Genomic DNA, 27969 nt, shown 5'->3' with positions numbered 1-27969 from the left:
ATATCAAGCAATTAATTGTTTTAATGCTAATCAATTATTTTTTAAACTACTCAGTTAGAAAGGATTCGTCCAAAGGTAGTTGATCAAATAATGGAATTTGTGTAGCACAATTGAATGAATGAAATAATACTTGCATCGTATTAACTTCATTGAAATTATCATTTTAACAAACATTTCATGTAATACTGAAAAACACTTTCATCATGAATATTATTTGTAAAAACAAAGTGAACAATTTTTACATTCTATGTTATTTCAATTACGTTGGAAATATGTTACTCTTTGCTTGGGAGACAAATATTACCGTAAAAGAGTTTTCACATATTCTGAAAATTATATAAATTCACATTTTTAAACTAAGCATCTGAAGGTGAATGTTTCTAGCATCTATGAGCAAACCAGTAAATATTAAAATACTATTTAAATGTCAAATCTTTTCAAACAGGAAAAATTACCATTTCAACATGTTTTACGTGCATATTAAGGTAGTGAACAAAAAGCAACATAACTGCGTCTAGATATTTTTGAAAAAGAAATAACATTTTTAAGATTATTGTAATAGAAAAATGTATATATAAATAATATTAATACACATTCTCAAGTGCTTATATCAGTTCATGGGGGTCTGTGAAACTTAAAAATCTATGAAGAGAAAATTCTTTTAAATTTTGATTACAATATTTTACTATTTACTTGACTGTATATCTTTACGTTTTCTCTATAATCATAATTAGATTTGCTGTCATAAAATTAAGATGCATTTAAATTAAAGCATGTTAAGAACACGTATTCTTTGGAGTTAAATAACTTTTATAAAGTTTATTTAAACATTGAATCACTAGAAAGCAACATATGCCGTTTACAGTAACAGATATCAGAAAAAAAATCATCTATGGATATAATTCATGTGAATTTTTTTTAGCCAAAGGAAAAAAAAACTATAGTATTATCAAGTTGTCTTGAAAAAGTTCCGACTAAAATTGTAATAATTGTGATAACAATTTAACAATTATATTTCATTCATACATTTTTTTAAAAAAAAATTTAAGATGAAAAACATGTATACTATATTCACTAACGGAAAATGCTCTTTAGAAGTAGTTTTTACCTCATAATATTTGGTTCTCGATACTAATTAATTGTTTTTGGAAACAATTCATTTTATAAGATATTATTTATAAACAACCTTGACAATTCTATGAAGAATTTTAAAAAGACATCTTTAGATATGTTTTTTTAGATTTTAGCTGCAATTTTCTTTAAAAACATATGAAAAAATTCAATTAAAGTTATTAACAACCAAATCCTACAGGCTTATTTAATTGTAATTCCTCTTAATTGTATTAATTGTCTAGCACTCGCTGTAGAAATGAGAAATAATTTGAATTTCATTTTACCTTATGCCTCTACAGACATTTGGATGACTCACTTATTCAGAATAATCTCAATTCATTACCCATACTTGCTTTCAACAAAATGATGTCACATGATAAAACTGAAATAAAAAATACAATTAAATAATCATAATTACATTTTATATGCAAGTTTTATCACTAAAATTGCAACTGCAAAATTTTTCAGTTTTTCTTTACCATACTTTTAGAAACCAATAGCCGGGAAACACGATTTATTATACTTTCTTAAAATGTATTATATATATATATATTTAAGTGTTCAACAATACTAAATTGATTATTATTGTATTTTTTTAATTCCCGAAATTCCTAACAAAATTACTTATGATTAAAACCTGGATAATTTATTTTAACATAAATGCTTCTAAAATTATCACTAGATGGACTAAAAATGCATTTAAATAAGCTTAATAATCGATTATGTACCAATATATGTAATCAAGTTAATAATCAATTATATGTATTTCACGCTTATAAAAATAAATGTATTAATTCAACATGTTCTCTTTCGGAGAAACTGAAAATTCTCATATTTAAAAAAAATGTTTCCGAAAAATGTGTATTTTACAAATGAATATATCGAATATGCGTTTAGTAAAAATTAATTTTTTTTACTAGTTTTGCTAATTGTTTTAATTTATCCTTAAATTCGAAACTGCTTAGCGTAAGATTCACTTACCAAATGCCGTTCGTTTAGTACATATTCAGAGAGAAAAAAATTAGGAAATATTTTTTAATTTTAACTAAAAAAATTACATATAATTCGCGTTTGACAAAATTTCGAGGCCAAGTTTTGAAGTCTAGAATATTTTTTCTTCAACTAAATAAGTAGAGAGTTTTCTTAATTTTGATTATATTAAAACTTTATTTAGAAGCAAAATTGGGATACAAGTTTTACCTATCCTATGTTTAAACGACGGTCAGTTGTCCAAGATGCCACCTGGCCCACTCTACGCCAGTGAAAGTAAGTTTTGTCTTGACTGACTTAACAAAACCAGGCCTCAACCGCGTTTACGCCAGTTCTGTTAAGGAACTAGGTTTCGAACATGGGACATTTTATCCTCGATGCCGAGACATTATTATCAAGCCACCGCGGCAAACTTAAAGTATATACCTAATGCAAAAAAATACAAGATTATTTAAATATAATTGAACCGATTACCAATGACTATAATTGCAAGAAATATATCGGTGTGCAATGCTAAAAAAATACTTCAGATGTTTGAAACTTTTTCGTACGTAATAATTGAACTGCATCTTTCTTTGCTTACGTATGGAAGATCCATGTATTTGTTTATTACACTATCTGGCCAAAATGCTCTGTTTTTAAAATATTGTCTGAAGGAACAGGAACATAGTATAGGAGGAAAAGATTAAAACTACCGTATGCCTTCTTAAGATATTACATGTATTCAATTCCTTCAAATTCCAATGCAAAAGAACAAATAAACCTAAATCTAAGACCGATCCTAATGAAACGAAAAGACAAGAAGAAATTTCAAATGAATTGGATATACCCATGTAGAACATGCTTGCGGATATCGAACGCTTATCAGTTTTTGTTAACTGGCTTCAGACTATCTGGAGCGAAATTGACCCGAAAGAATTCACATAAGATAAACAATAATTCCTTCCACTCAAAAAAATCTCATTTTATAGAATATCCAATTTTTTTTTCCTTTCATTTTTACAAGAAAATTATATCTATTTGTAATCACATATTTCTATAATCGCATTTGTCTTGAATCTACCCTGCATTTTTACAAGGAAGTAAACACATTTTTTTATATATATTTGAACAAGAAGAATCTGTGGCGAAAGCTTATAAGCAAGTTAACAGCTGTGCAACACAGGCAATTGCTTTTGTATTGTTGTCATGTTACTCGGCTGCGAACTACAAGGTCCCACGTTCTATCCTGGCGCATCTCAATCCGCCACAAACCTTACAATGGTGCAGCTACTTTTTACTTTTTCGTATACTAAATATAAAGAAAATATTGTAAACATCAAAAAATTCGAACTCAAGATTTTGCAAGATTCGAACTCCATATTTTAGATCTCCTTGAGTTCGAAAAACACATTTTTAAAATTTTTTTTGTCTGCTTATCTGAGATTGACAAAGATAACTTACATCCATCTAATTCAAAATGCTTTGAATTAGATGGATGTAAAATAGAATAAGGTCTTTATAACTCATTTGAAGACTTCTATGAAATTGATTGAATTGAATTGAGCCGATTCGTTAAGAGAAAGTCTGTTTGCCCGGCTGTTCGAATCTAAGTTAACATGATAAATACAAAACAAAGAGAACAAAATAGAAAAAAAATAGGTACACAAATTTAACATCTATAGTCTAGAACCTATCATCTCTTGAGACAAATTTAAAGGGGTTGACATTCCTTCCGCATTTATTTTCTAAGATATGTAAATGCTATAGGGTAAAATCGCAAAGACTTAAATGTATCTAATTTGATTTGGGATTTTGTGACTATAATTTTATCTCTCTGTAAAATATTTGGTAGAAACATTTCGAAAAAACGCACCTAAAATACAATTTCGATTTTCGTATACTATTGACAGCATACCAGGGAATTATCGCTTTCAAAGATAACACAATAGATTCGGAAAAAATGTTATATTCACACTAAAGTTTAATATTTCGTAACTTATGTACGCCAATGCAGTACATGTCTTCCTGTCATATTATACCTTTATTACATAATATGTGAGAAAGTGTGTAGAAGACCATTCCCGATGGCTTAAAACTTTTATGAAAACATGTTGTGTTGTTTCTGATGGCACTTGTCATAGACAAGCCCGTTGACTAATTTGTTAGCGAATTTAAGCTGAAATTTTTGCGTGTCTTGTTTTTCAGTAGCGCCATCTAGGGCCAAGAGTACGACTTAGCTACTCATGCTTCACAACCCTTTTTACGGGAGGACTCCATTCATGCATTTCATTCATTCAACCACAGATCGTAATTTATACCTGAACTAGAGAACGATCACCTCTGATCCAGTACCCCCAGTGGTATTACTCTCGACATGGAGGACTTTGTCACCACGATAGATTTATACGTGCGTCAGCCACCGCCGCACACGGAGAGTCTTCGGCTGGAGGCTTCGAATTCACAACCCAAGGGATGCGAAAAATATTGAATGAAACAACTTATGAAAACATTGAATTAACAACGGCAAATTGGCTTTCTTTGTTAGATATTCAATAATTGAAGTATTGCTGTTGTTATTGGATAATTAAGAAACAAAGCCATAGATTTTATTATTTAAATGATTGTCATGGCTATTCGGAACTTAAACAAGTATAATTTCCAAGTACATTCAGAGAAAGAAGCTCATATTAAAAAGAACATGGCTTCATTTTTGTTATTTCAAATAAATTCCTGAATTATCGTTAAAATAAGATAGTACACTTGAAATTGTACTAAATTAAATATTTGTAATAAATGTACAGAATAAAAATATTTTCATGCACATTATTGATTATTAACAAAGTATTCTTTAAAAAATGTCCATTATAAAGACATAAATTCCGAAGAATGGTAATCATACTATGCCATTAAATCAAGTCATTTTTCTATATAATTATCTGTGACATTAAGTAGCCTAATTAAAATATATTTCTTTACTTTTTCATTGCAAGAAAGGTATTTTTTTCATCCTGTTTAACAACGATCTTGACCTTATAAATGAAATAAATTCTTCAGATTATTCCAATTGCAGTAACGAAAAAAAAAAAAACCCAGTATAATGGCTCCGAATGAAAAATTAGATTATGAGCTCGTAATCGAATATTAAATTCTTTAAAATGACATTTCAATCATGCGTAAAGGAATTAACATTTCACTCATATCAAAAATAAGTTTCATTTCAGCATCCATGATATAAATACGCCAAAACTCAGCATTATGATATCACTTGCTTCAAGTTGCTTGATAAGTAAACACCACAATGATCTCTCAGGTAACGTTACTATTACTCAAACCTTTGTTATTAGATATCATGTTAGTGAATTGCATTTGTTTTCAATAGCGATTTAGCAGGCAATTTCTTCATAGAAAACTTAATTTTCTAAATGAAAAAAAAATTAATGTGCTACTAATAATGAATAATATTTCTTGAAATTCGGTAATATATAAATGATTTCCGAAAATTCTTTAAAAAGAAAAATTTTAGAACTTATATCTATTATAGTATGATGTTTTATTATATTGCCTTGTTCGAAGAACTTTCGTTTACGGGCTCGGTTCAAAGTATGATTCAATATTCTTCTGAACTGAATGTAGTTTATGATTACTTGATTTATTTTTATATTACTGTTTTATTGATACCATTTTTTAAAGAAACATGTCACTATTCGGTATAAAACATATTAAAATGCATATTAACCATGTAAAAGCTATAAATAAGTCAAATAGATGTAAATTAGAGCTAATTAAAACGTAATAGATGATTTGAATTAAAACAAATATTTTTTGATTCTGCGGTATATCATCATACAGCAAAATGATATTTAACTAGTATTACATTTTTAATAATAAAAAATTTTAAAAATAGCAAGAAAAATGATTATTTATTAGTAAACGACTATAAATGAAAAAATTTTGTGTTTCTTCTGGTGAAATTTCAAACCCAAACTATTAAATTCTTATACTAACTTTTATATGTGATTATCATTAACATTTGCATTTCAGTTATTTGATTCATTCTTTTAAGCATAATAATTAAAAAATTACCATATATTTTTAATGTAAAAGAAGATAATAATAATCATATAAAATCATGGAAATAATTAACATATTTTAGCAAACCAATTTCATTCTTTTTGTTTGTTTGCCTCCTTTTTTTCCTTTCCTTCAAAGTGAATTGAATATTCAAAACAGTCAAGAATTCTAGTTTAATACATTTAATTTCTACAGTCTGATAATTTTAAAGACATCTATTTATTATCTTGCAAATCAAGTGAATATTTTTTTATTTTCTTGTTTCAGGCTTTTGTTTTGGCTGCCTTGACAGTAGCTGCTTATGCCAGTCTGCATCATGAAGTAAGTTAACATATTTTTAGAAAGCTATTTATATTATTTTATTTCTTTTTTTTAATCTCGGAATACCCAATGAAATATTACTAAATGTAATTTAAAGCATAATTTTATAAATTTGTTTAATTACTATGAAGATTTTTTAGGTTGTTAATTCAAAAAATATTAATATTTATCAATGATGGAGAATTGAAAGATATTTGAAAGTTTCATAATATCAATAAGATGAAGATGTAACAATATGTCGATAAGAATGCTTTGACCAACTATTTGACTGTTAGGATGTAATTAAATTAAAGATGTCTATAGAATATATAAGGCATTTGAAAAAAATGAACGGATGGAAAATATGCATATAATTGACAAAAATTATATAGAATACAAGGCATTTGTTCTTTGAAAACTTCTTGATGTATATATTTCAAAATAGTGTTAAAAAGCCACTCAAAAACTTTACTTTGGCTAATTCCTAAATTGAAAAGAAATCTAACTAAAAGATATCAGAAGTAAATGAGTTTTTCTTTATTTCGCATTTTCACCAGGAAAACTCTCGCTGATATTGAAAACAATTTAAAAATGGAGGAAAAGAGCCGGGATTCTAATTTTATGCCAAGATGGAAATTTCCTTTTTCCGACATTCTGGTAATTATTAAATGTGGTCGCACAATATTTTAGCAAATAGTGATCAGTTTTTAAAATGTATGTGTAAAATGTACATTACATGATTAATTAAATTAGAAAAAAGTGTAAAGAGGATTACAACTTTAATTATTTGTACAATTATTATGAAATACAGTGTCAATTAACAGGAATTTTATAATACACGGTATATATTGAATGATTTACTACCAATAGGGTAATTATGCACATTGTAAATACTATCATTAAATTATTCCAGATTATTTTCTCTATTGATAATCCTAAAACAGTCTATAATGATTCTTTTTTTCATCCTAAAACAGTCTATAATGATTCTTTTTTTCATCCTAAAACAGTCTATAATGATTCTTTTTTTCATCCTAAACTAACATTATACCACAGTTTCTTTTATTTTAAAGAATAATTCTGAAACATTTCTTTACTTCCTTGCTCATCAAGGATAAGTGTCTGAAATTATTTATTTTTCTTTAAATTAAGTAACTGAAATACCTTTAACAAAACAGTTTCTATCATTCGCAGGCAGAAACCTTAAGATAAATCTTTGAATTTTCTGATTGTTTATTGATAAAGTCAGTCGTTCAGGTGATTCTTAGGAAGTTGCATATGAAATAATCATAATTTAATATGATATAATCATATTAAATTAAATTTTCAAAACTTTTCTTCCTCTTCTAGCCTATCCACCATCCCCAACCTTTCAAATTCGGCTACAGCGTGAAGGACAAACACGGAGAACAACATCGTGAAGAAGTTGGTGATGGCAAAAACGTGAAGGGAAGCTACGGATTCACCGATGCCAGGGGAATCAAGCGACAGGTCAACTACGTCGCTGACCATGCTGGATTCAGAGCTGAGGTCAAGACCAACGAACCCGGAACCGCCAACCAGAACCCCGCAGCCGTCCACATCATCTCTGATGCTCCCTATGGACATGGAGGATATGCTGGAGTTGCTGGACTAGGATATGCCGGAGTTGGTGAAGCAGGCTTAGGATATGCCAGAAATGCAGGATACGGATATGCTGGAGTTGCAGCTAACGGATTGGGATATGGATATGCTGGACTTGATGGATATGGAGGTTATGGTTATGGAGGCAATGGATTGCTTGGTGGTTTAGGATATGCCAGATATGGTTTTTAGGTCAACAATTGTAATGAAATTGGATTATATTTTTAGAAAATAAATATTTATTTAGTTTTCATTTGCATACATTTGCTTTATTTATTCATCATTTTTATTTGAAGAGATTTATATGACTAAATTTTAACCGTGACTGAACACTGATATGACTTCTAACTCTTATTTTTTTTAAAAAATGCATGATGTATGTATGCATTAGTTTTTCTTTTCGTGTGTTTATAATATATGTATTCATATATTATATTATAAGCACACGAAAAAAAGGATAAATTATAAGCATATACGTATGCATATATGCTTATAATTCGAAAATAGTGCTAGTGAATATCTTAAGCCTGTTGCTGATAAAACCTGATATACTTTATTCCCCTTTTTAAAACCTGGAATAATTCAAAATATACATATTTCTTGGGGAAAAATAAATATTATCAGATTTATGTTTTCGAACTTCACTTCTAAAAAAAATGAAGGCGTATTAGTGCGTGTGTTCTTTCTCTACAGGCTTTCTGTTTGAGATACCAGATTTGCACATATATCTGCGAAAGGTGTAAATAAACATCTTGGCGAGAGATTTTCGACATAGAATATCAATTAATCAAAGAATAAGCCAAATATTGGCATTTTCCCCTCGATATTGGCCGAAAGTATCACAGCACAAACGATTTTTAAATTATTTTAAAATTCATAACATTAACTTTTCAGTGATATCATTTTATATTTAAATTTAGTTTCTCTTTTAATCAACTTTAAGTATATTTTCAAACAATATGTTTTATAAAAAAATAACAAATATAATTTAAATTGCACGTACACTTTACGCGTTTTATCATGCTTAAATTATAAATCTAAAATCCAAATTTATATATTTTAGATAATAATATAATTTATGTATCTTTCGAAATTTGAAGTTTAAAAACATTTTGCTGAGGAAGCCATTAAGGTCATGTAACATAAAATAATTAATTACATTTTTAGAGCTTGTAAAATTCTCGTCACCATGTTTTACACTTTCCTAATTTTCTGTCTATATTATTATACATTCAGTTCTATCTCATTAAAGATTATCATTATTTGTGCATAGATTTTAAAATTTTAATTAAATTTTTCAGCAATTTTTGACTTTGAAGTTAAATTTTTATTCAAATTCTAGCATAATTTCAGCATTGTTTTTAAAAATATATTTCGTACTAAACTCTACTCAAAATAAAAAAAAATAAACTAACATTTCATCTTTTATTCATCAATAATAAAAAAAAAATAATGAAATGTTAATAGTTATTATAAAAACATTTTGAATTTCATTTTAACAATTATAACAATATTATAAAATATAACTTAAATGCTTTTAATTATTTTTTTTTTTAAAATTGATTAAAAATGAAAAAGAAATGCTGCAAAACACCGTTATTGTAAAGAAATTTTGTTAATTATAAAATGATATAAATTTCATTCGTGTGCAGTAATATTTTCAGAAACAATAAAAAATTTCTAAAATTCCGATTAAAAATTATTTTATTAAAATTTTAAAAATTCACTCCAAGATCCAACGTTTTATCTTACAATTTATGTATATGTTAAATTCGGTACTTTGTATCAAACGGTCTGGCTTAGAAATCACGAATACACTCGCACACGTGCACACACATTCATCAAGAGAGGGAAATCTTTATTATTCGCAGACAGAAAGATGCTAATTTAATTCACTTCAAGTTTAACATCCAATTTGATTGCTTATTTTTCTGATAGGGTTTTATAGAAATGATGTAATATTAAAGCGATTTTTATATATTTTTGAATGGTATGGCATAATTTAATAAATTCAGAAGAGGCTATAAAATTATTTAAATATATGCATATCATGCAACTACTTCAATTAAGAAATTCGTCAGTTAAAGAAATTTAAACACATCAGAAAGTACCTGCCACACAGTGAAGACTTTGAATGTTGTTTCGATATTTCATGACATTTCAAATAAAAATTGTTTTTTTTTTTTTTTAATTTTATTCATTTACTTACTTTCAGTTATGAGAAATATTTTAAAATATTATTATATATAGAATTTTAATATTAAAGAGTCTGATTTATGTGACAATATGATCAATTAAAAATGAGTAAGAATTAAAAGACTTCATTAAAAGTAGATAAGAATTAAAGTTTTCGGATTTAAAAGACTGCAGGTGCAAAAAAATAGCCATCATAAAAACGTCAGATCTCTGTTGTATGCGTTTCTGATCATTGGAACTAAATCAACAAGGTTCCAGATAAGAGCAATAGAAGAAGGCAAACGAAAAATCAATAATATGTATATCCAATTCAGTCTCTGTCATTTAAGTCGTGGGCCATATTAGTTCCAATTGTAAGAAGCATAGCTTTAGAGAGAAAAAAATGACGATTGGGAGAAAGATTATGCCACATTTTTTTAAATGTTGAGATTTCCTTATAGTTGATATTATAATGGAATAATGCATCATCAGTAGTCGTTGTTAGTGAAATGTAGGAGTTAGTTGTGAATATAAACAGTGGATAATTAAAGTAGGTTTTTTAACACTAAATAATAATCAGAAATATGCAAAAAAAATATATACATTAAATAGGGCGGTTTATCAAATTTAGTATTTATTATTTGAGTCTGGAGCAATCTCCGAAAAGGGCAACGGAAAAATAATCATGAAAAAATAGCCCGAAAAAAATCAGCGATTATTGCAAATAATACAGTTTTTTAAGATAAATTAGGCATTCTTGAAACTGAAGCAAAAACCCAAAATTCAGAATTTTTAAAAGAAAACTTTCTTGGGAAAAATACTAGAATAGAAGAGTGGGCAGAATGTTTTTTATGTGAAGTTTAAGTTATGATTTTATGCGAAGAATAACACAGAATGAGTTAGTTATTATTTTGGAAGGTGCATTTTTAGTAAAAATTAAATAGCCTTCTATGAATTCTGCTACATTTCCCAGACCACCATTTAAATTAAGTATTCTTTCAACACAGGGGCTTCTTCAATTAAGAGTTTTATATTATAGTGAATTATTCTTTTATTAATAAAACATTTTCTTATATTTTTACATCTTTTGCCCATTTTTATTCTATATTTGTCACACATTTTGATTTATAAGAAGTTTTCAAACAACAAATATATTTTGAAACACTTTTTTGTATTTCCCAACACGTAAAGAATATATTTTGTACATAGTTAGTAAAGAGATAAATGAAAACTATCAAAATTAGTAAACAGACAGTAAACAAAAATTTGGCATTGAAATCTTTCATATCAATAATTTTAGCAATAATCTTCTTGCCAAATGCAAATGTTATTTTATATGTGTTGCTTACTCTCTGTATTTGATATCTGGTCCCTTTCAATTACACAACTTGTCAATTATTAATAAATAACTAATGATAATTTTTTAATATTTAGCCAATTTTTTTTTTATATTTATTAACTAACATGCATAAGATGTATATTTCTGCTAAGAGAAATTATCACTTTTAGTAGTTGTCACTATTCTATTTAATTTGCATGATGTTTTCATTTTTTGTTAATCCATGTTGTAAAATACGTATAGTCGCAGACTGGTCGCTCTAATGATCACCATATTTACTCAGAAATTATTTTAATAGATTCAAAGCATTCATAGGATACCTGTCTAATTTCTGAGAATATTTTAAGGAATTACCTAATTCTGAAGGGAATGTAGGAAATTCCCTAAACAAATTTTTTCACCCTTCTTTTTTTCACATTCTGAGGAAAGGGGATGCATGAATGAACAAATAAAAATTAAAGGAAAATTTAAGTTTGTTTTACAAGGCTTAGATGAAGTTCACATTGAAATCCGCAGCATTAATGATTGCCGATAAAGCCTTGAGGTGAAAAGTGAACAAGCGCGACGAAATGGAAAGAATTTTTATTTTGGTTGCATATTTTAGATTCCTTTTCACTTTTTGGTATAAGAAGTGAAAATGTTATTACTATCAAAGATTTTGACTTCCACATTTTGATAAATTCCATTTTTTTAGACTTTCTAGAATGATATAAGACCTTTCTGTAATTATGCTTATGTATATCCCCATATATCATATTTTCAAAAGTATTTATGTGTTTAGCAAAATATATAAAAGTTTTTGTACCGTTAAAACATAGTTTAAGCATGAGTAGCATTAGAGCAGCTTTTAAATTTGTATTTCTAATTGGTACTTATTCTTTAAATATAATTTTTTTTAAATAAGTAAAATGTCATATATGTAGTATTTTTAATACACAAGAATTAAAAACGTTTGACTAATGAATCTGTATATCTTATTCTATGTTCAAGAATATAGAAAGAATCAGTGCATCTTTTCTTCATTTGTTAGAATAATAGTTAAAAATAAACGAGAAAAATTAAAGCAAATGGGTATTTATACTCTAATGAAAATCATGGATTTGTGACAAAATTTAGGATAAATCGGTGATTACAAAGAGTTATCTTTTGAGCAGCTACTCGATTTTCTTTCAAGTATGATAAAAATTCTCCAAAGAGAATTATTATTTATAATCAGTGATAATAAAATTATTCCTATTTAATTAGGAAAGAATTTCTATTTGGATTTTTAATTATTATATTTATTTGCCGCCTGTAACGATTAGCTAGCATATCATACATATTTTTGAATTTAATACCTTCTTCTAAACCTACTTTGATGAACAATATATTATCATACCAAATGGTTTTACTATTTTAAATTGTTCTTGCACATTAAACACTGAGTATTTGACCAATTCGCTATGCACGCATAGAGGCGAAATTAATTGGTGAAATCAGTCCATTTACCAAAGCTGGATGTTATGTCAATGTTTTTATTTTGCGATAACTTCTGAAAAGAGAGGAAAGGCGATCAATAATGTTGTGTACTCATGTCATAAGCTTTCAAACGAAATAAAAACTGGAAAAATTATTGCAATGATTAGAGTTGGGGCACTTTATCGAATTTTCTTATCATTGTGAATGTACAGTAAATTTTGTTTAGAATTTTCTTAAAAATGGATGATGGACGACAAACGACCCCTGATTTTACGTCAAAGGTTTATAAGCTTTCATATTAACCTTTTCTAGGGCCATAAAAAGTATACTTACCACCAAATTCATCAAGTTTTGTATGAAGTTATGTAGGTTGGCATAGTTCTGACAAAGTTTTCCATAAGATAGAAATTTATATACTTCAATTCCTTATCTCGCAAAAAAAAATTATGTGCCTTGATTGGTTACTTATTATTTAATAAATGAAATTAAATTTATCTGAAATGCTAAATGAATCATTTTTCTTAAGGCAATCTCAATCTTAAAAATGTTTTAATATCATGACTAGAAAAAAAATGGCCTTTTTAAATTAGTTGAATATCGGCATAATGTTAAGGTTTAGAAGTTTACTTTGATTTTGTCAATTATTTTTAATATATAGAAATGCCAAGTAGTTGCAACCCGTTTTCAAGAAGATTATAATACATATTTTAACATGTTCATTTAAAATATTCAATGTATTTTTACATATATACGTTACAGTCGCATGATAAATTTAATTGTTCATTTTCTGTCACATTTTCTTACACGCGAGAATTACAATTACAATTCTTACAACAAGAATTGGCAGAGAAAACAAGTTTTTTAAAAAAATTCGAAAATAAAACTCGTTAGCCGAAATGACATCAATAAATTTATTTATCTTTTCAAATTGAAGATGGTGAAAAAGTTGTTACCTACTTATGAAGGTTTCTAAAGTTATCACTGTAAAGCAACAGAATTAAGATATGAAAAAAGGTCATTGACAAAACATCAGATGAAAAGGCAATTTTAAGTGCATTTGGATAGAAAATTTATCGGCAATGAATTTTTTTCCACCCAACTTTCCCTCCGCTTTCTTTTATACTTGGAGACTATAACATCGTCTTTTCTAATTTTTTTAAGAGTCTGTATTCTATGATAGCGTCGCAGGTGGGGGCGAAAGAGGAAATCGAAGAGTCATGACAGGTCAACAAGCCAGAGCTAACACCCTCCCTACATCTGAGGGTACATCTTCGCATTTTATATTTCGTAGCATAAATAAGAAAAGCGGGTATGAATTTTAGACACCTCGTTTCGAAAGATTGAATCCAAATTTTAATACATATTTATAATTTTGGTCACAAAACTATATACAAAATTACACTATTTTTAAAAGAAATGAACTTGAGATATTGGCAAATTTCCAAGCCTAAAAGCTGTCTGAATTCGAAAAACGCATTTTTGAAATTATGTTTGTCTATCCGTGAACAAGGTAAATCAAAAACTCTTTGACCTACATGTATAGAATTTGGTATACACATAAGTAATACACAAGAACTAGATAGTCTAATATGCATTTTGGACGCCTTTCTTCTGACCGATTGAAGTCAAACTTTGCAGAAAACAATTGTAGTTACAATATAAAATACCAAATTTAATTTCAGTCATTGGGTTTACATGCATGCGAAATTATAGACCGACAGACGGTCAATTCTTTAATAGATTTGTTTGAAAATTGAATAAGAATCTGTATTTTAGAAACTAAACCTATATACCAAATTTTATTAATTTAACTTTTCTTCGTTTTGCAATTTTAGTGTCTACTTGCATAGGCATAGCTGAACAGATGGATTTTAACTGAATGGACTTCGTTTAGAACTTGATAGAAATATGCAAATTTTTTATTAACCGTATGCCAAAAAATCGCCTAAGATTGATATTTCATAAATATTTTTCACTAGTGCCATACAATTGATATTTAAATATCTAAACATCTTAACACTATGCCACACTACTGTTCTTAGAACTCATGTGACCCCAATCCTCTTCGGTATTGGTGTAGATAAACTTTATTCAAAAAGATAAAAAAAGGAAAAATTACACTGCAATCAGTTGTGAAGATTCATGCAAATGTCAAAAAATAGGACTATGCATAAAATTGAAAGCAATAATAAAAACAAAAATGAGAAAGTACTACAGTGTAATAATATTGAATGTATAAACATGATAAAGTACAAAGTGAGTGAAAAAGTACGGTATTGCTTAAACTCTTTTACGAAGTTAAATAAGAAATGCTACGTTATGAATCGAATTCAAAGATAAGGAAGAAAACAATGATATAAAATTAGGGATATATATTTTCTTTAATATAATATTCTTTGCTCTGCCAGTTTTCTTCACTATAATATCGAGCAGACCACTCTAATGTGTGGGCAGTCACAGTCTAGTCGAATGTTCACAATTTATGCAAATGAAGGAGAAATAACACTTTTATTACAGAATAAACTAGAAAATTTCGGAAACCAAACCTGCTGGTTTAATTATTGTGTACACAAATGTATACAAAGCTACATATGGCGATCAACTTATTTTTTAGATTTTGTCCAAAATGTAAGTTCCATCTACATATTTTTTTTTTTTTTCATTTTTAAGTCATCGTGTTGCCATAAGCACAGACAGACAAATAGACAAATTTTTTTTGGACAGATATCGCAAAAATATTAGATAAAATTCCCGATTTACAACCCAGATCAAAGTGTTTTAATTTTATCATATTCATAGGCAGACATTATTCCAAAAGAGTTTTCATATGAAATCTTAAACGTAGATGTTCATCAAAATCTCGCTTTCGACTTTTTTAACGATTGAAATACTTTCTCCTTGTATACTGCGCTTATGCCAATAAAATAAAGATATTTTATTGGCGCCAAGCAAAATTATTTTTACCTCTGGCTTTACGAGACACTCCTTTGTGTTAATACATTAGAAAATTGAATAGAGAAAGTATTTAATTTCTAAATATGAGAAGAGAAAAGAAAACAGTTTCCCAAAACCGATTATCTTCCTATTAACATTTGAACCAATTCCTATTAACATACGAGTTTGCATTCTGGAAAAACAACAGACATTCGAGACATTCAACAATTTTTCACATATTATGTAAACAATAATAAATCATATATTTCACCTGCATGTCAAATGCATGTTTTAATGCCTCACGGAACAAAGCAGTTAATGTTAATGAAAAAAAATTGAGAAATCTGTTCAAATCTATGTCACTTTTGAATTTACATTGCTATCAGTTTTGCAAAACAGATTACATTTTCAAATCCGAAGCTTAAACGTATTTTGTTTTCTACTTTTCTTATGCAAATTACAAGATACAAATCTCATTGTAAGAACTCACGGCTTACTTGAGTTAAAAATAATCAACAGCTTATTTCAGTTCAAAATAATCACACAAAATTATGCAACACCAATTCCAAAATGCACATTTTGAGATATAAGTTTCTACTGATAATTATTTTAAAAGCTTATTATCATATATTTCCAAAATTAACTGTTGCATAATTAATGGCCTATTATGCTACAGATTGCATTTAACTCGGTACTGAATGCCAAACTATACATAAATTTATGCATTGTTTAATATTTCTCGAAAGCTTGAAAAGGTTGGTTGATTTACAATTGCTTGCTTGTATGCAAAAATAACTATTTTTAAATTTAAGAAAAATTATTTAAAACTCCTAAATCATCACCTTTACGCATTTACATAGTAAAATTATTTAATAAAAATGAGTAAAAATTTCCTTATTTTCCCTGTCTAACTAAAGAATCAATCTTCTTAAAAGTTTAAATAATCGAAATCTTTTTAATTTCACCATAGAATCTCTGAAATTATAGCTTCATATAAATGATTTCTGCATCATTTTAAAATATTATGGAGTATTTCTTTAATTATAGCAATTTTTTACCGTATATTTTTTCTTATAATTTAATCAATCTTAAAAATTTATTTTAAGTATATTTCTCAACAATATATTGATTTTTGAATTTAAACTCAAGTTGTTTTTTTTTCATTGATGCAATTGAAATTTCATCTGGTCTTTTTCCCATTGTTAATTTCCAAAATATGAATATTTAGCTTTTTATTTCAGTCTGAGTATATTTCAGTATAGTCATATTTTTAGTAACAATTTTGTAGCTTTTTTTTTTTTTTTTGCATTATTTACAATCAAGATTTAACTTCAGAACCAAGCATATGAAAATTTTTGATTTCAGTTTAAGCAAAATGAAAAAAAATTTAAAATGTGCTTTTATTTTAAAAACTGTTGCTCTTTCCTTTGATAAGATTGGATGCATAAAATTCAGGCAAAGAAAATACATATATTATATGCATACATTCATTGGGAATAGAATAATGCAAGGTTTCTGAAATAGTATGCATATATATACATCAAGCATATGAAAAATTTTGATTTCAATTTAAGCAAGATGAAAAAGATTTTAAAATGCGCTTTTTTTAAACACTGCTGCTCTTTCCTTTGATAAGATTGGATGCATAAAATTCAGGCAAAGAAAATACATATATTATATGCATACATTCATTGGGAATAGAATAATGCAAGGTTTCTGAAATAGTATGCATATATATACATCAAGCATATGAAAAATTTTGATTTCAATTTAAGCAAGATGAAAAAGATTTTAAAATGCGCTTTTTTTAAACACTGCTGCTCTTTCCTTTGATAAGATTGGATGCATAAAATTCAGGCAAAGAAAATACATATATTATATGCATACATTCATTGGGAATAGAATAATGCAAGGTTTCTGAAATAGTATGCATATATATACATCAAGCATATGAAAAATTTTGATTTCAATTTAAGCAAGATGAAAAAGATTTTAAAATGCGCTTTTTTTAAACACTGCTGCTCTTTCCTTTGATAAGATTGGATGCATAAAATTCAGGCAAAGAAAATACATATATTATATGCATACATTCATTGGGAATAGAATAATGCAAGGTTTCTGAAATAGTATGCATATATATACATCAAGCATATGAAAAATTTTGATTTCAATTTAAGCAAGATGAAAAAGATTTTAAAATGCGCTTTTTTTAAACACTGCTGCTCTTTCCTTTGATAAGATTGGATGCATAAAATTCAGGCAAAAAAAATACATATATTATATGCATACATTCATTGGGAATAGAATAATGCAAGGTTTCTGAAATAGTATGCATATATATACATTAAGCATATGAAAAATTTTCATTTCAATTTAAGCAAGATGAAAAAGATTTTGAAATGCTCTTTTTTTAAACACTGCTGATCTTTCCTTTGATAAGATTGGATGCATAAAATTCAGGCAAAAAAAATACATATATTATATGCATACATTCATTGGGAATAGAATAATGCAAGGTTTCTGAAATAGTATGCATATTTATACATCAAGCATATGAAAAATTTTGATTTCAATTTAAGCAAGATGAAAAAGATTTTAAAATGCGCTTTTTTTAAACACTGCTGCTCTTTCCTTTGATAAGATTGGATGCATAAAATTCAGGCAAAGAAAATACATATATTATATGCATACATTCATTGGGAATAGAATAATGCAAGGTTTCTGAAATAGTATGCATATATATACATCAAGCATATGAAAAATTTTGATTTCAATTTAAGCAAGATGAAAAAGATTTTAAAATGCGCTTTTTTTAAACACTGCTGCTCTTTCCTTTGATAAGATTGGATGCATAAAATTCAGGCAAAAAAAATACATATATTATATGCATACATTCATTGGGAATAGAATAATGCAAGGTTTCTGAAATAGTATGCATATTTATACATCAAGCATATGAAAAATTTTGATTTCAATTTAAGCAAGATGAAAAAGATTTTAAAATGCGCTTTTTTTAAACACTGCTGCTCTTTCCTTTGATAAGATTGGATGCATAAAATTCAGGCAAAAAAAATACATATATTATATGCATACATTCATTGGGAATAGAATAATGCAAGGTTTCTGAAATAGTATGCATATATATACATTAAGCATATGAAAAATTTTGATTTCAATTTAAGCAAGATGAAAAAGATTTTGAAATGCTCTTTTTTTAAACACTGCTGCTCTTTCCTTTGATATGATTGGATGCATAAAATTCAGGCAAAAAAAATACATATATTATATGCATACATTCATTGGGAATAGAATAATACAAGCTTTCTGAAATAGTATGCATACATATACATCAAAGACATATATGTACATCAAACATAAAAGTATTTCGCCAAGGAAGCCATTAAGACAAAATGATATAAAATTTTTAATGAAAATTTTTAGCAACTATTAATCTTTGAAAAAAATTGGTCGTCAAAGAAAGCTGATAATAAAAATAATCGTTCCCTTAAAATAGATATTTTTGTAAATTTATCCATGTAATCGATTATTTTATTTTAATGTTTTAAATGCGAAATTACTGCAATTCCATTATTTTTGCCAAATGTTATTTATAAAGCTAGTATATGATCTAAGTTCCCATAAAATTTACGGATTAAAAAAAAATTCATTTCAAGATCGTTTACCTCGATTTTCACATTTATGTAAAATGTATCTAAACAAACTGCACTTTCAATTCTGGGTACTTCTTACTTTTTTACATAGTAGGTTTATTAGAAAAAGGGACTATAATCGTCAAAAAATTTAAACTCTAAATTCTGAGGAATCTCCACTTTTCAGATCTCATGGTTTCCAAAATTATATATTTGGAAGTAGAACTAGTTGTATTTATCTATGCATAGTGAGTCCATAGTTAATCAAAAATTATTTGAAATAGAGGAAGAACTTGGTATATAATCTAATCTAATTTGTAAATTTCTATCAAGTTTTGAGCGAAATTCATTTCCAGGAAGTTTATCTATTTGTCTGTTTAATTTCAAGTTAACACAATAACTACAAAACGAAGAAAAATTTGGCACACAAGTTTAGAACCTAACATTTAGATTTGTTTCAAACTTTGAATTAAATACCTCAAGGACTGACCATCTACAGGTCTGTATTTTCGTATATGTAAATGCAATAACTCAAAAAAGCAACAATTTAGTAAATGATATTCGACTCTTTCATTACTGATCCGGCCCAATCGGCCATGCAGATTCTATCCTGGCAGGCCGGGTTTTGTTTCAAGCTAGGGGTGTAAGATATAAAACCTTTTATTGCCAAGGATATCTTCATTTTACATCGTGCACATACACACCATTAACAGATAATGAACCGCCAATATAAAATTTGAAGGCCGCGGTAGTCTGGTGGTAAGGTCTCAGCTTGTGAGCCGTAGGGTTTCCAGTTCGTGACCCAATTCCACCGAAAAACTGTCGTGTAAGGGAGTCTGTTGCATGTTAAATACTCCAGACCAAACGTCTCCCACTGGTGTGGTGCCGTGTGGAGAGGGAGGTGCCAGCTCAGGTGTCGTCCTCGTCATCTGACCGCGGTTTAAAATTACGAGGACCGTCCTAAAATAGCCCTAGATTTGCTTCACAACGGGACGTTAATATAACTAAACTAAAAAAATCAATATAAAATTTGCACAACCGGTTAAACCGCGCCAGTACTGAAACAGTTAATGCATAGTTATGGCATTTGATATGTGAAATTTGACAGGGTTTTAACCAAATCTTTCAAATGGGCGACTGTCTGATACTTTGTTCATTTATACCTGTGTAAATGCAATTACTCAAAACCGCAGTGACTTAAATGAATGAAATTTGTTGTGTAATATTGTTTTTATTAATTAAAATTATACCTTCATGCCATACTTTGGTTTCAGTCGGTCATGAAAAAAACATGTTCAAAATGCATGTTCAACCCTCTACATTTAGACAATAATTTATGCGGAGAGAAGGGTGGAATTTTAGGAGATCACAGCCGTCAGTACAAAAATCAGCAGGTGTGGAATTGATGTTATATCTTCTTTTTTTTATTTACAAAAAGGAAATTGTGCAACATTTTTCTCAATTTAAAAAAGAAACCATCAATTAAAAAACATTTTTTACCCACTTGATCATATAATACGAAATGCTTTTTATTTTAAAAAGAAGAAAAAAAAAGGTATTTTTACCATATTTAGCAACGATCTTGACCTTAAAAAAAGAAAGAAATTCCTTTCAGCTATTCTAATTGTGACAACTGAGCAATCGGTACGTAGGTATAATGGTTGTTTCCTCGGAAACTAGGTCGTGATCTCCCAATGAAATCTAAATGTTTTGGGATGGCAATTCAATCATGTGGAAAAGAATTGTCATTTTTAATCAAATAGAAAGTAAGTTTCGTTTCAACTGTTGGATATAAATACACTGGGACTCTGAGGCAAAATATCACTTCTTTCAAGTTGGTTAATAAGTCAACATCAAAATGATCTCTCGGGTAATGTATTTTTGTTTTGGAGATATGATTCTATGAAAAAGTCTTTTAATGTTAAAATTTTAAATTATAAATGTGATAAAAAATAAATTATACTGTTATTAATTTTAGGGATATTATATCATTATTTTTGCAGATCATTATGGGATATTAAAAACACACAAAATTTATTTACATATTCCTTTAAATTATTGGGTGATTGAAAATTTAGGCTTTTATATACAAATCAGTTTTAATCATGATTTTAGTGTAAAGCTTGCGAACAAATTTAATTGCTTCTATGGCTCTAATTTAACGCTATAAAACTTTTAAAGTGTATTAAATTATCCTTCAGTGCTGACAAAGATTTTTAAACTTGTTAGAATAATTAAGATGACATTTCCACGTTAGTGAGATTAAGAGTTTTAAGATCTAAAGCATTTTTATACTAATTTCATGGCGTTCTTTAACTAACATGTCATTTTTAAGACTGATAACTCGTTGTATTATGATAATTTTAAATGTTGAACTGCAATTGGAACGTTTTCTCAATTAATGATTTGAACGCCATTGAATTAAGCAGTTTTAAAATTAATTTTAATATTGTTTTTGCATTTTACCTAATACGCCATTGTTCTTAAAGATTATTTTTCTACGTCCTAGGTTTTTATCTTAGCTGCTTTGGCAGTAACTGCTTTCGCTAGTCTGTATCATGAAGTAAGTATATTGATTTCTTTACATAACTTTATTTTGTTTTATTTATTCAAACCAGAATTTGATAGAAAATTAAAATATAGTTTTAATTACTTTTCATTAGCTTAAGCGTTTTAAACTGAAAATTTCTTTTACGTTATAGTTAGTGACATGAAACTTTTATTATTAATGTATATTTTTAGACTTTTTACAATGATTCTATAATTTCGGATAAAATTCTTTGTTCCAAAAATTTAACAAATAAAACATATGGCTAGATATTAAATTTTGACTCTTAATAATTCTATATAAATACTGTTAAGTAATTTTTAAAATTTTCCCTTTTTTCTTGGTACACTTAATAAAATCAATTCAAAAACGAGAAAGAATAAATTAAAACATTTTGAAGTTATTCTTCCTGTTTTTTTATTCACAATGAGAAGGTTTGGTGAAATCTACAAGAGCAACAATCGTTATTGTTCAATTAACCTTGATTATCTTTAGATCAGAGATTTTCCCGTAATTTCTAAATATATGCATTGATTACTTTTTCAAAACCCATCTATTATTTTCAGAAATGTATCGCATTTAATTATAATTTAAAGAAAATTTAAATAGAACAATATTCACATCTAACATAAACAGTAGCACAGAAATTTTGCAACAGTTTTCTTTTTGATTCTTAGATCTAAAGGTTCCTTTGAAATAATACTTATTGAAATAGTGTTATGTAGATTATGTTATTGTCTTTCAAAACAATTACTTCGTCTCATCGTAGTTAATATATATATATATATATATACAATACATAATAATTACTCCTTTAGCTTATTACCTGTATTACTTATAGTATCTAACAGTTATAAATGTATTATTAAGACAAGTATGTTTCAATTTGACAGGGATAAGTCATAATACACTATTCTAATATCTTATTCATCCTAATATGAAATAAGGAATGCCATCGAAAATTCAAATCGTCTATTTTCAAGCTATATGTTCATCATTTAAATACTTTATTTTAAATTATATTAATGATTTCAAACAGTTAAGAAATATAAACAATCATTTCTACTATGAAATTAAATCTAAAAATAATGGCAATAGCTTCATGCTATTTATGAGCAAGCATTCTCAAAATCTGGATCTGAATTTTTACTACACCCTTTTAAAGAATAAATAAAAAATTTAAATGAAATTTGTTTCTCTTCCAGCCTATCCACCACCCCCAACCTTTCAAGTTCGGATACAGCGTCAAGGACAAGCACGGCGAACAACACCGTGAAGAAGTTGGTGACGGCAAAAACGTAAAGGGAAGCTACGGATTTACCGATGCCAGGGGAATCAAGAGACAGGTCAACTACGTCGCTGACCACGGGGGATTCAGAGCTGAGGTCAAGACCAACGAACCTGGAACCGCCAACCAGAACCCAGCAGCCGTCCACATCATCTCCGACGCTCCCTATGGGCACGGAGGATATGCTGGACTTGGATATGCCGGAGTTGAAGGTGCAGGATATGGATTCGGTGGTCTTGGAGCAAACGGTGTTGGCTACGGATATGGTGGTCCTGGAGGATATGGAGGATTCGGCTATGGAGGCTATGGCTTCGGTAATGGACTCCTCCGTGGTTTAGGATATGCAAGATATGGGTTTTAAAAACATTATTTATCCCTCTGTTTAATCAAGAAATAAATATTTATTTTGCTTATATTGAATATTTTTATTTGTTTATATTATTATTGAAACAAAGATTTTTTACAAGAACAAAAATCTGGGGTTTTTTTTCTGAGATTTTCTTTAATTACAATAAACCACATTAATATTTTTTTTTTCTTGATCAACTGACATTTCTATTTCTATATTTATAAATTATAAATTAAAATATAAATTTTTCTATGAAATAATAAGTGCAGGCGTAAGTTATGAAACACAAAACTTTGATTTCAAGTTTTCATATAGAAAGTACAGTGAGATGAGCAAAGTTTATTAGAAACTTTTGTTTATAGCAATTGTAATCTAATTTAGAATATAGAAAGATAATAAAATTTTCAAAAGAGATGGATTGGAAACATCAGTTAAAAATATCATTATAAATATGGTGCATATTAATAAACAGTGTGAATTATATTAATCATTTTACGACGCATATATATTCCTATAATGCTTTAATAATTTCTAGTCTTGTCCTTAATCTCAAAATATATTTAAAACTTTAAGGTGAAAAAGTAGACATAACATTTGAAACGTAATTGTTTATTTCTACGGCTTCGGATTAACTTGATGATTTTCAGATTACGTCACAATCTCCAAGCCTATTAGTACATAAGATGTCAAGCATTCCCGAATTGACATGGCAATTTTCCGATTACACCAAGATAGCCAAGTTCGATTACACATATAATGCTGAAATGATTGGTGGATGCAATCGGTGATGATTCGAAATTTTTGACGGTTTATCACGAGGGCAGTAAAAATAAATACAGTTATATAATTGTTTTAAAATATAACCACAAAATAACTATTATTGACGATAAGATTGTTAAAAAATTCTTTATTTGTGAATACAAAACATCTTAATGCTTGTTATTTGTTTAAAATGTTATAAGAGTTCCAAAGTGACTATTAAGGAATAAATATTGCAAAAGGGTTATTTAAAACAAAAATTTCTAATCCTCAACTCAATTTTAATACTCCGTTTCAAGTTATATTAAAATGCACAACTTTTAAAGAATCAAAATTGTTCAGTGGCAATTTCCATTTTGATATCATTAAGTAGTGATGCTTTCTTATTAAAAAATTTCCAATTTTTTTTGCATACAATTATTTAGGAATTATAAATGATGATACTCATTGTGTTTATTTTTAAAAATAAATAGTTTATCTAAGTTTTCGAAAGAAAAAAAAATAATGAAAATATTTCATTTTTTTATTTTTAGAAAATAATTTAAATTTATTGCATTTATAAAATAGTTAAATTTGTCCATCATCATTATTTTTTATGATGAGGCGTTTTTTAAATCTAAATATATGGATTCTAATCTTTTTTTTCACATTTATTATTTTATTTCAATTTATATGACAATTTTCTAAAACAAACAAATTACGAGATGTTTTTTGTGTCCCTTTTTTTATCATATTTTTAAAAAAACCTGGTTAAAAACAATTTGCGTTTTTTCTTCTTCTCCAATCAATTACATTCATATTTTAATAAATTCTAATTTTTGTTCTAACAAGAATTATTAACACTATGCTACTTACAATCATCATACACTGTTCCGTGTTGCTATTTTGCATTTTAGAACTGTCAACATTTTTTTTTTCTAAATGACTTTCGATATATGATAAATTTTCTATTATAGGTTAATTAATTTCTTTCCTATACAATAATAGACGAATTTATTTATATAAAATAGTGCGCATGTAAATAAAAGAAATAAAATGAATAGCTAACAGCTGCTATTGAAACTCGATTAACATTTTATTTAAAATTTGAAGTTAAAAACAACGAATACATTTAAAGAAATATAAAAAAAAAGTATTTTAATTATTCTCCTGTCTACTTTCTCGTTTTCTCTTGCAAACCATATTCTACGTATGAAATAGATACTCTCATATTGAGAAACACTTTCATATCTACATTTGATAAATATAGAAATTACTTTGCACGAAATATTACTAAGAACTTTATAAAAAACAAATGAAATTGTAATCAGCATTGAAAATAATCCGTAGTTGAAATGAAGGTAGTGCACTAGCACCCCTTAATTTCCAAAGATGGAACGCAAATGATCTTTATCATATTGCAAGATAAAAAATTTTGTATCACTGCTTAAATTAACCAAATACATTTGCTTCAGAAAAATGATTAAACTGATATTTTCAAGGAATGGCAGCTCGCATGCAAATATACTTACAGAGAGACTCTGATTAATTGCCTACTGATTTCTAATTTCACAATGACGATTGCTATTACTGTGAAGCAGAAAATTCGGAAGTGGAGAGTAGTTCGCCAAAAAATTATAATAAGCAACATACCCATTTTCTCATCTTAAATATAGTTTTTGAGGTATTTTCAATCTAGCGTTAACGAATATTCAAAGAACAAAAGTCAGTTATGTTCAACAGTTGGTATTGAGTTGTCGGAATTTCAATCCAGAAAGCTTAAATAGATATATAACACAAAACTTAATCATATACTTCTAATCTATTCAATCAGAGAAATTGCAGTTACAATGGTAAGCATTTGAGATTCTGATTTCATATTTCATATCTTCACCAATGCAGTAGGATTAACAAATATAAGATTCAGTTTCACGGATGTTCAACATGGTTTAACTCTTCTTATGCGTTTTCGGTGGGATATTAGTTACCTGAGCTTTATAACTGCTCGAATATAACATTTTTTTCAAAAATGTCCACCGTCCAAAAGGGTAATTAACAGATGGCTCAACTTATATTATACTAGTCACCTCAGGATACCAGCAGGCTCGCTGATATTATTGTTTATATTTGATATCAGACAAACCCTTTAGATATAACTTCATTCAATGATTCCGCCAAATTGACTAAAAATAAATTTGTTTTATTTTAATTATTATTTTATGTACACATGAGCTTTTATATTGGCAACAGTTGCTGTTGTTCATCCCATTTCGATTGAACACCAATTCAAAACAAGTCCAAGAAATCAGGGAAAGAGGGGTGCAGTAGCTTCTGAGGGTAAAGACCCTGAGAACACGAAGACAGAAGACTGATCTCAACTCATACGAAGATGACACTCATATTCTCGATTGCACAACCCCTTTTTACACAAGGGGGGAGGAGTCTTTCACACCCCTAATAGGTAGAACTCAGGTTTAAAAACAGCCATGCCCAAATGCCCAAACCAGGACTCGAATCCTGGACACCCAGACCACAAGGAAGACGCACTACCTATAGACCAGGAGGCCGACATTGATAACATTTCCATATCGTAGTATTATTAAAAATGTGAATATCTGGTTCATCTGTCTTCTGAATTTTCAGTATAGTTATTTCACTTTATAATTCATCTTGTAAACTACATCGATATTAAAGAAAAACTTTGATCCGAAGATTTCAACAATAGAAAGAAAATCCCACGAATTGAATATTTGAAGAAACAATTTAAGCTTCAGGACAAAAAGTAATCTATTATTAAAAATCAATCAAAACACATTTTTTTTTAAAAAATTGTCAAATAAGAGCAAAACTTCGTGCTTCTATTAAATTGGTATCATTTAATAGACATTTTTTTTTTAAAATTTTGAATCGATGTGAACATTTATTTGTATGTAATAATATTTTCAGAAGTTATCGTGGAAAAAAGACAAAATTCAGCTTAATTTTTAATAATTAAATTTCTAATTTAAATTTTCCAAACTTGCTCGGAGGTGCACATTTTTCCTCTTCAAGGTATATATGCTCCAAAGTTTCTAAGTGTAGGTCAAATGGTCTGGTTTGTAGAGCACCTACGCACACATATTCATCTTTATTTTAGTAAAAATTATCTAAAATATGTATAAAAATTAGAAAATCTAAGAAAAGTTGAAAGAACTGTTCTTAGAAATGAATATATTACAGCATTTGGGACAAATATTGACTTTCTTTAAGAAATAACTAACTATATCTCTGTTTAATGCATACAGTTTCATTTAATTTCCTTTAAGCGAAACATTCGAGGTGACAGTAATATTATCATTTAAAATATTTGGCCTCGTGATTTTGTTCTTTCTTCGTGCCTTATACCTACCCGGAACGCAGGAAATATATCTA

The 27969-nt window shown here is 28.0% G+C and overlaps 2 protein-coding genes across 2 annotated transcripts; both read left to right on the top strand.

Annotated features, from left to right (window-relative positions):
• Positions 1-5182: 5182 nt before the first annotated feature.
• LOC129966290 (uncharacterized) lies at positions 5183-8271 on the top strand. Its single transcript, XM_056080707.1, has 3 exons — positions 5183-5215; positions 6424-6477; positions 7807-8271. The coding sequence occupies exons 1-3, from the start codon at positions 5183-5185 to the stop codon at positions 8269-8271; spliced, it is 552 nt and encodes a 183-aa protein (XP_055936682.1).
• A 12644-nt stretch (positions 8272-20915) lies between these two features.
• LOC129966289 (adult-specific cuticular protein ACP-20-like) lies at positions 20916-23832 on the top strand. Its single transcript, XM_056080706.1, has 3 exons — positions 20916-21029; positions 22145-22198; positions 23389-23832. Exons 1-3 carry the CDS (start codon positions 20916-20918, stop codon positions 23830-23832), a joined length of 612 nt encoding a protein of 203 aa, XP_055936681.1.
• Positions 23833-27969: the final 4137 nt, after the last annotated feature.

The sequence above is a fragment of the Argiope bruennichi genome, chromosome 4 (genome assembly GCF_947563725.1).
Source record: "Argiope bruennichi chromosome 4, qqArgBrue1.1, whole genome shotgun sequence".
Lineage (NCBI taxonomy): Eukaryota > Metazoa > Arthropoda > Arachnida > Araneae > Araneidae > Argiope > Argiope bruennichi.
The sequence above is the reverse complement of the archived record's forward strand: the minus strand, read 5'-3'. Positions and strand labels throughout refer to the sequence as shown.

Excerpts from the sequence above, each read along its gene's own strand:
- LOC129966289 (XM_056080706.1), top strand. The coding sequence starts at position 20,916 with ATGAAAAAAACATGTTCAAAATGCATGTTCAACCCTCTACATTTAGAC. Across the intron at positions 21,030-22,144 it reads GTCAGTACAAAAATCAGCAG|GTTTTTATCTTAGCTGCTTT; the intron begins GTGTGGAATTGA and ends TCTACGTCCTAG. Across the intron at positions 22,199-23,388 it reads TCGCTAGTCTGTATCATGAA|CCTATCCACCACCCCCAACC; the intron begins GTAAGTATATTG and ends TTTCTCTTCCAG.
- LOC129966290 (XM_056080707.1), top strand. The coding sequence starts at position 5,183 with ATGGCTCCGAATGAAAAATTAGATTATGAGCTC. Across the intron at positions 5,216-6,423 it reads AAAAATTAGATTATGAGCTC|GCTTTTGTTTTGGCTGCCTT; the intron begins GTAATCGAATAT and ends TTCTTGTTTCAG. Across the intron at positions 6,478-7,806 it reads ATGCCAGTCTGCATCATGAA|CCTATCCACCATCCCCAACC; the intron begins GTAAGTTAACAT and ends TTCCTCTTCTAG.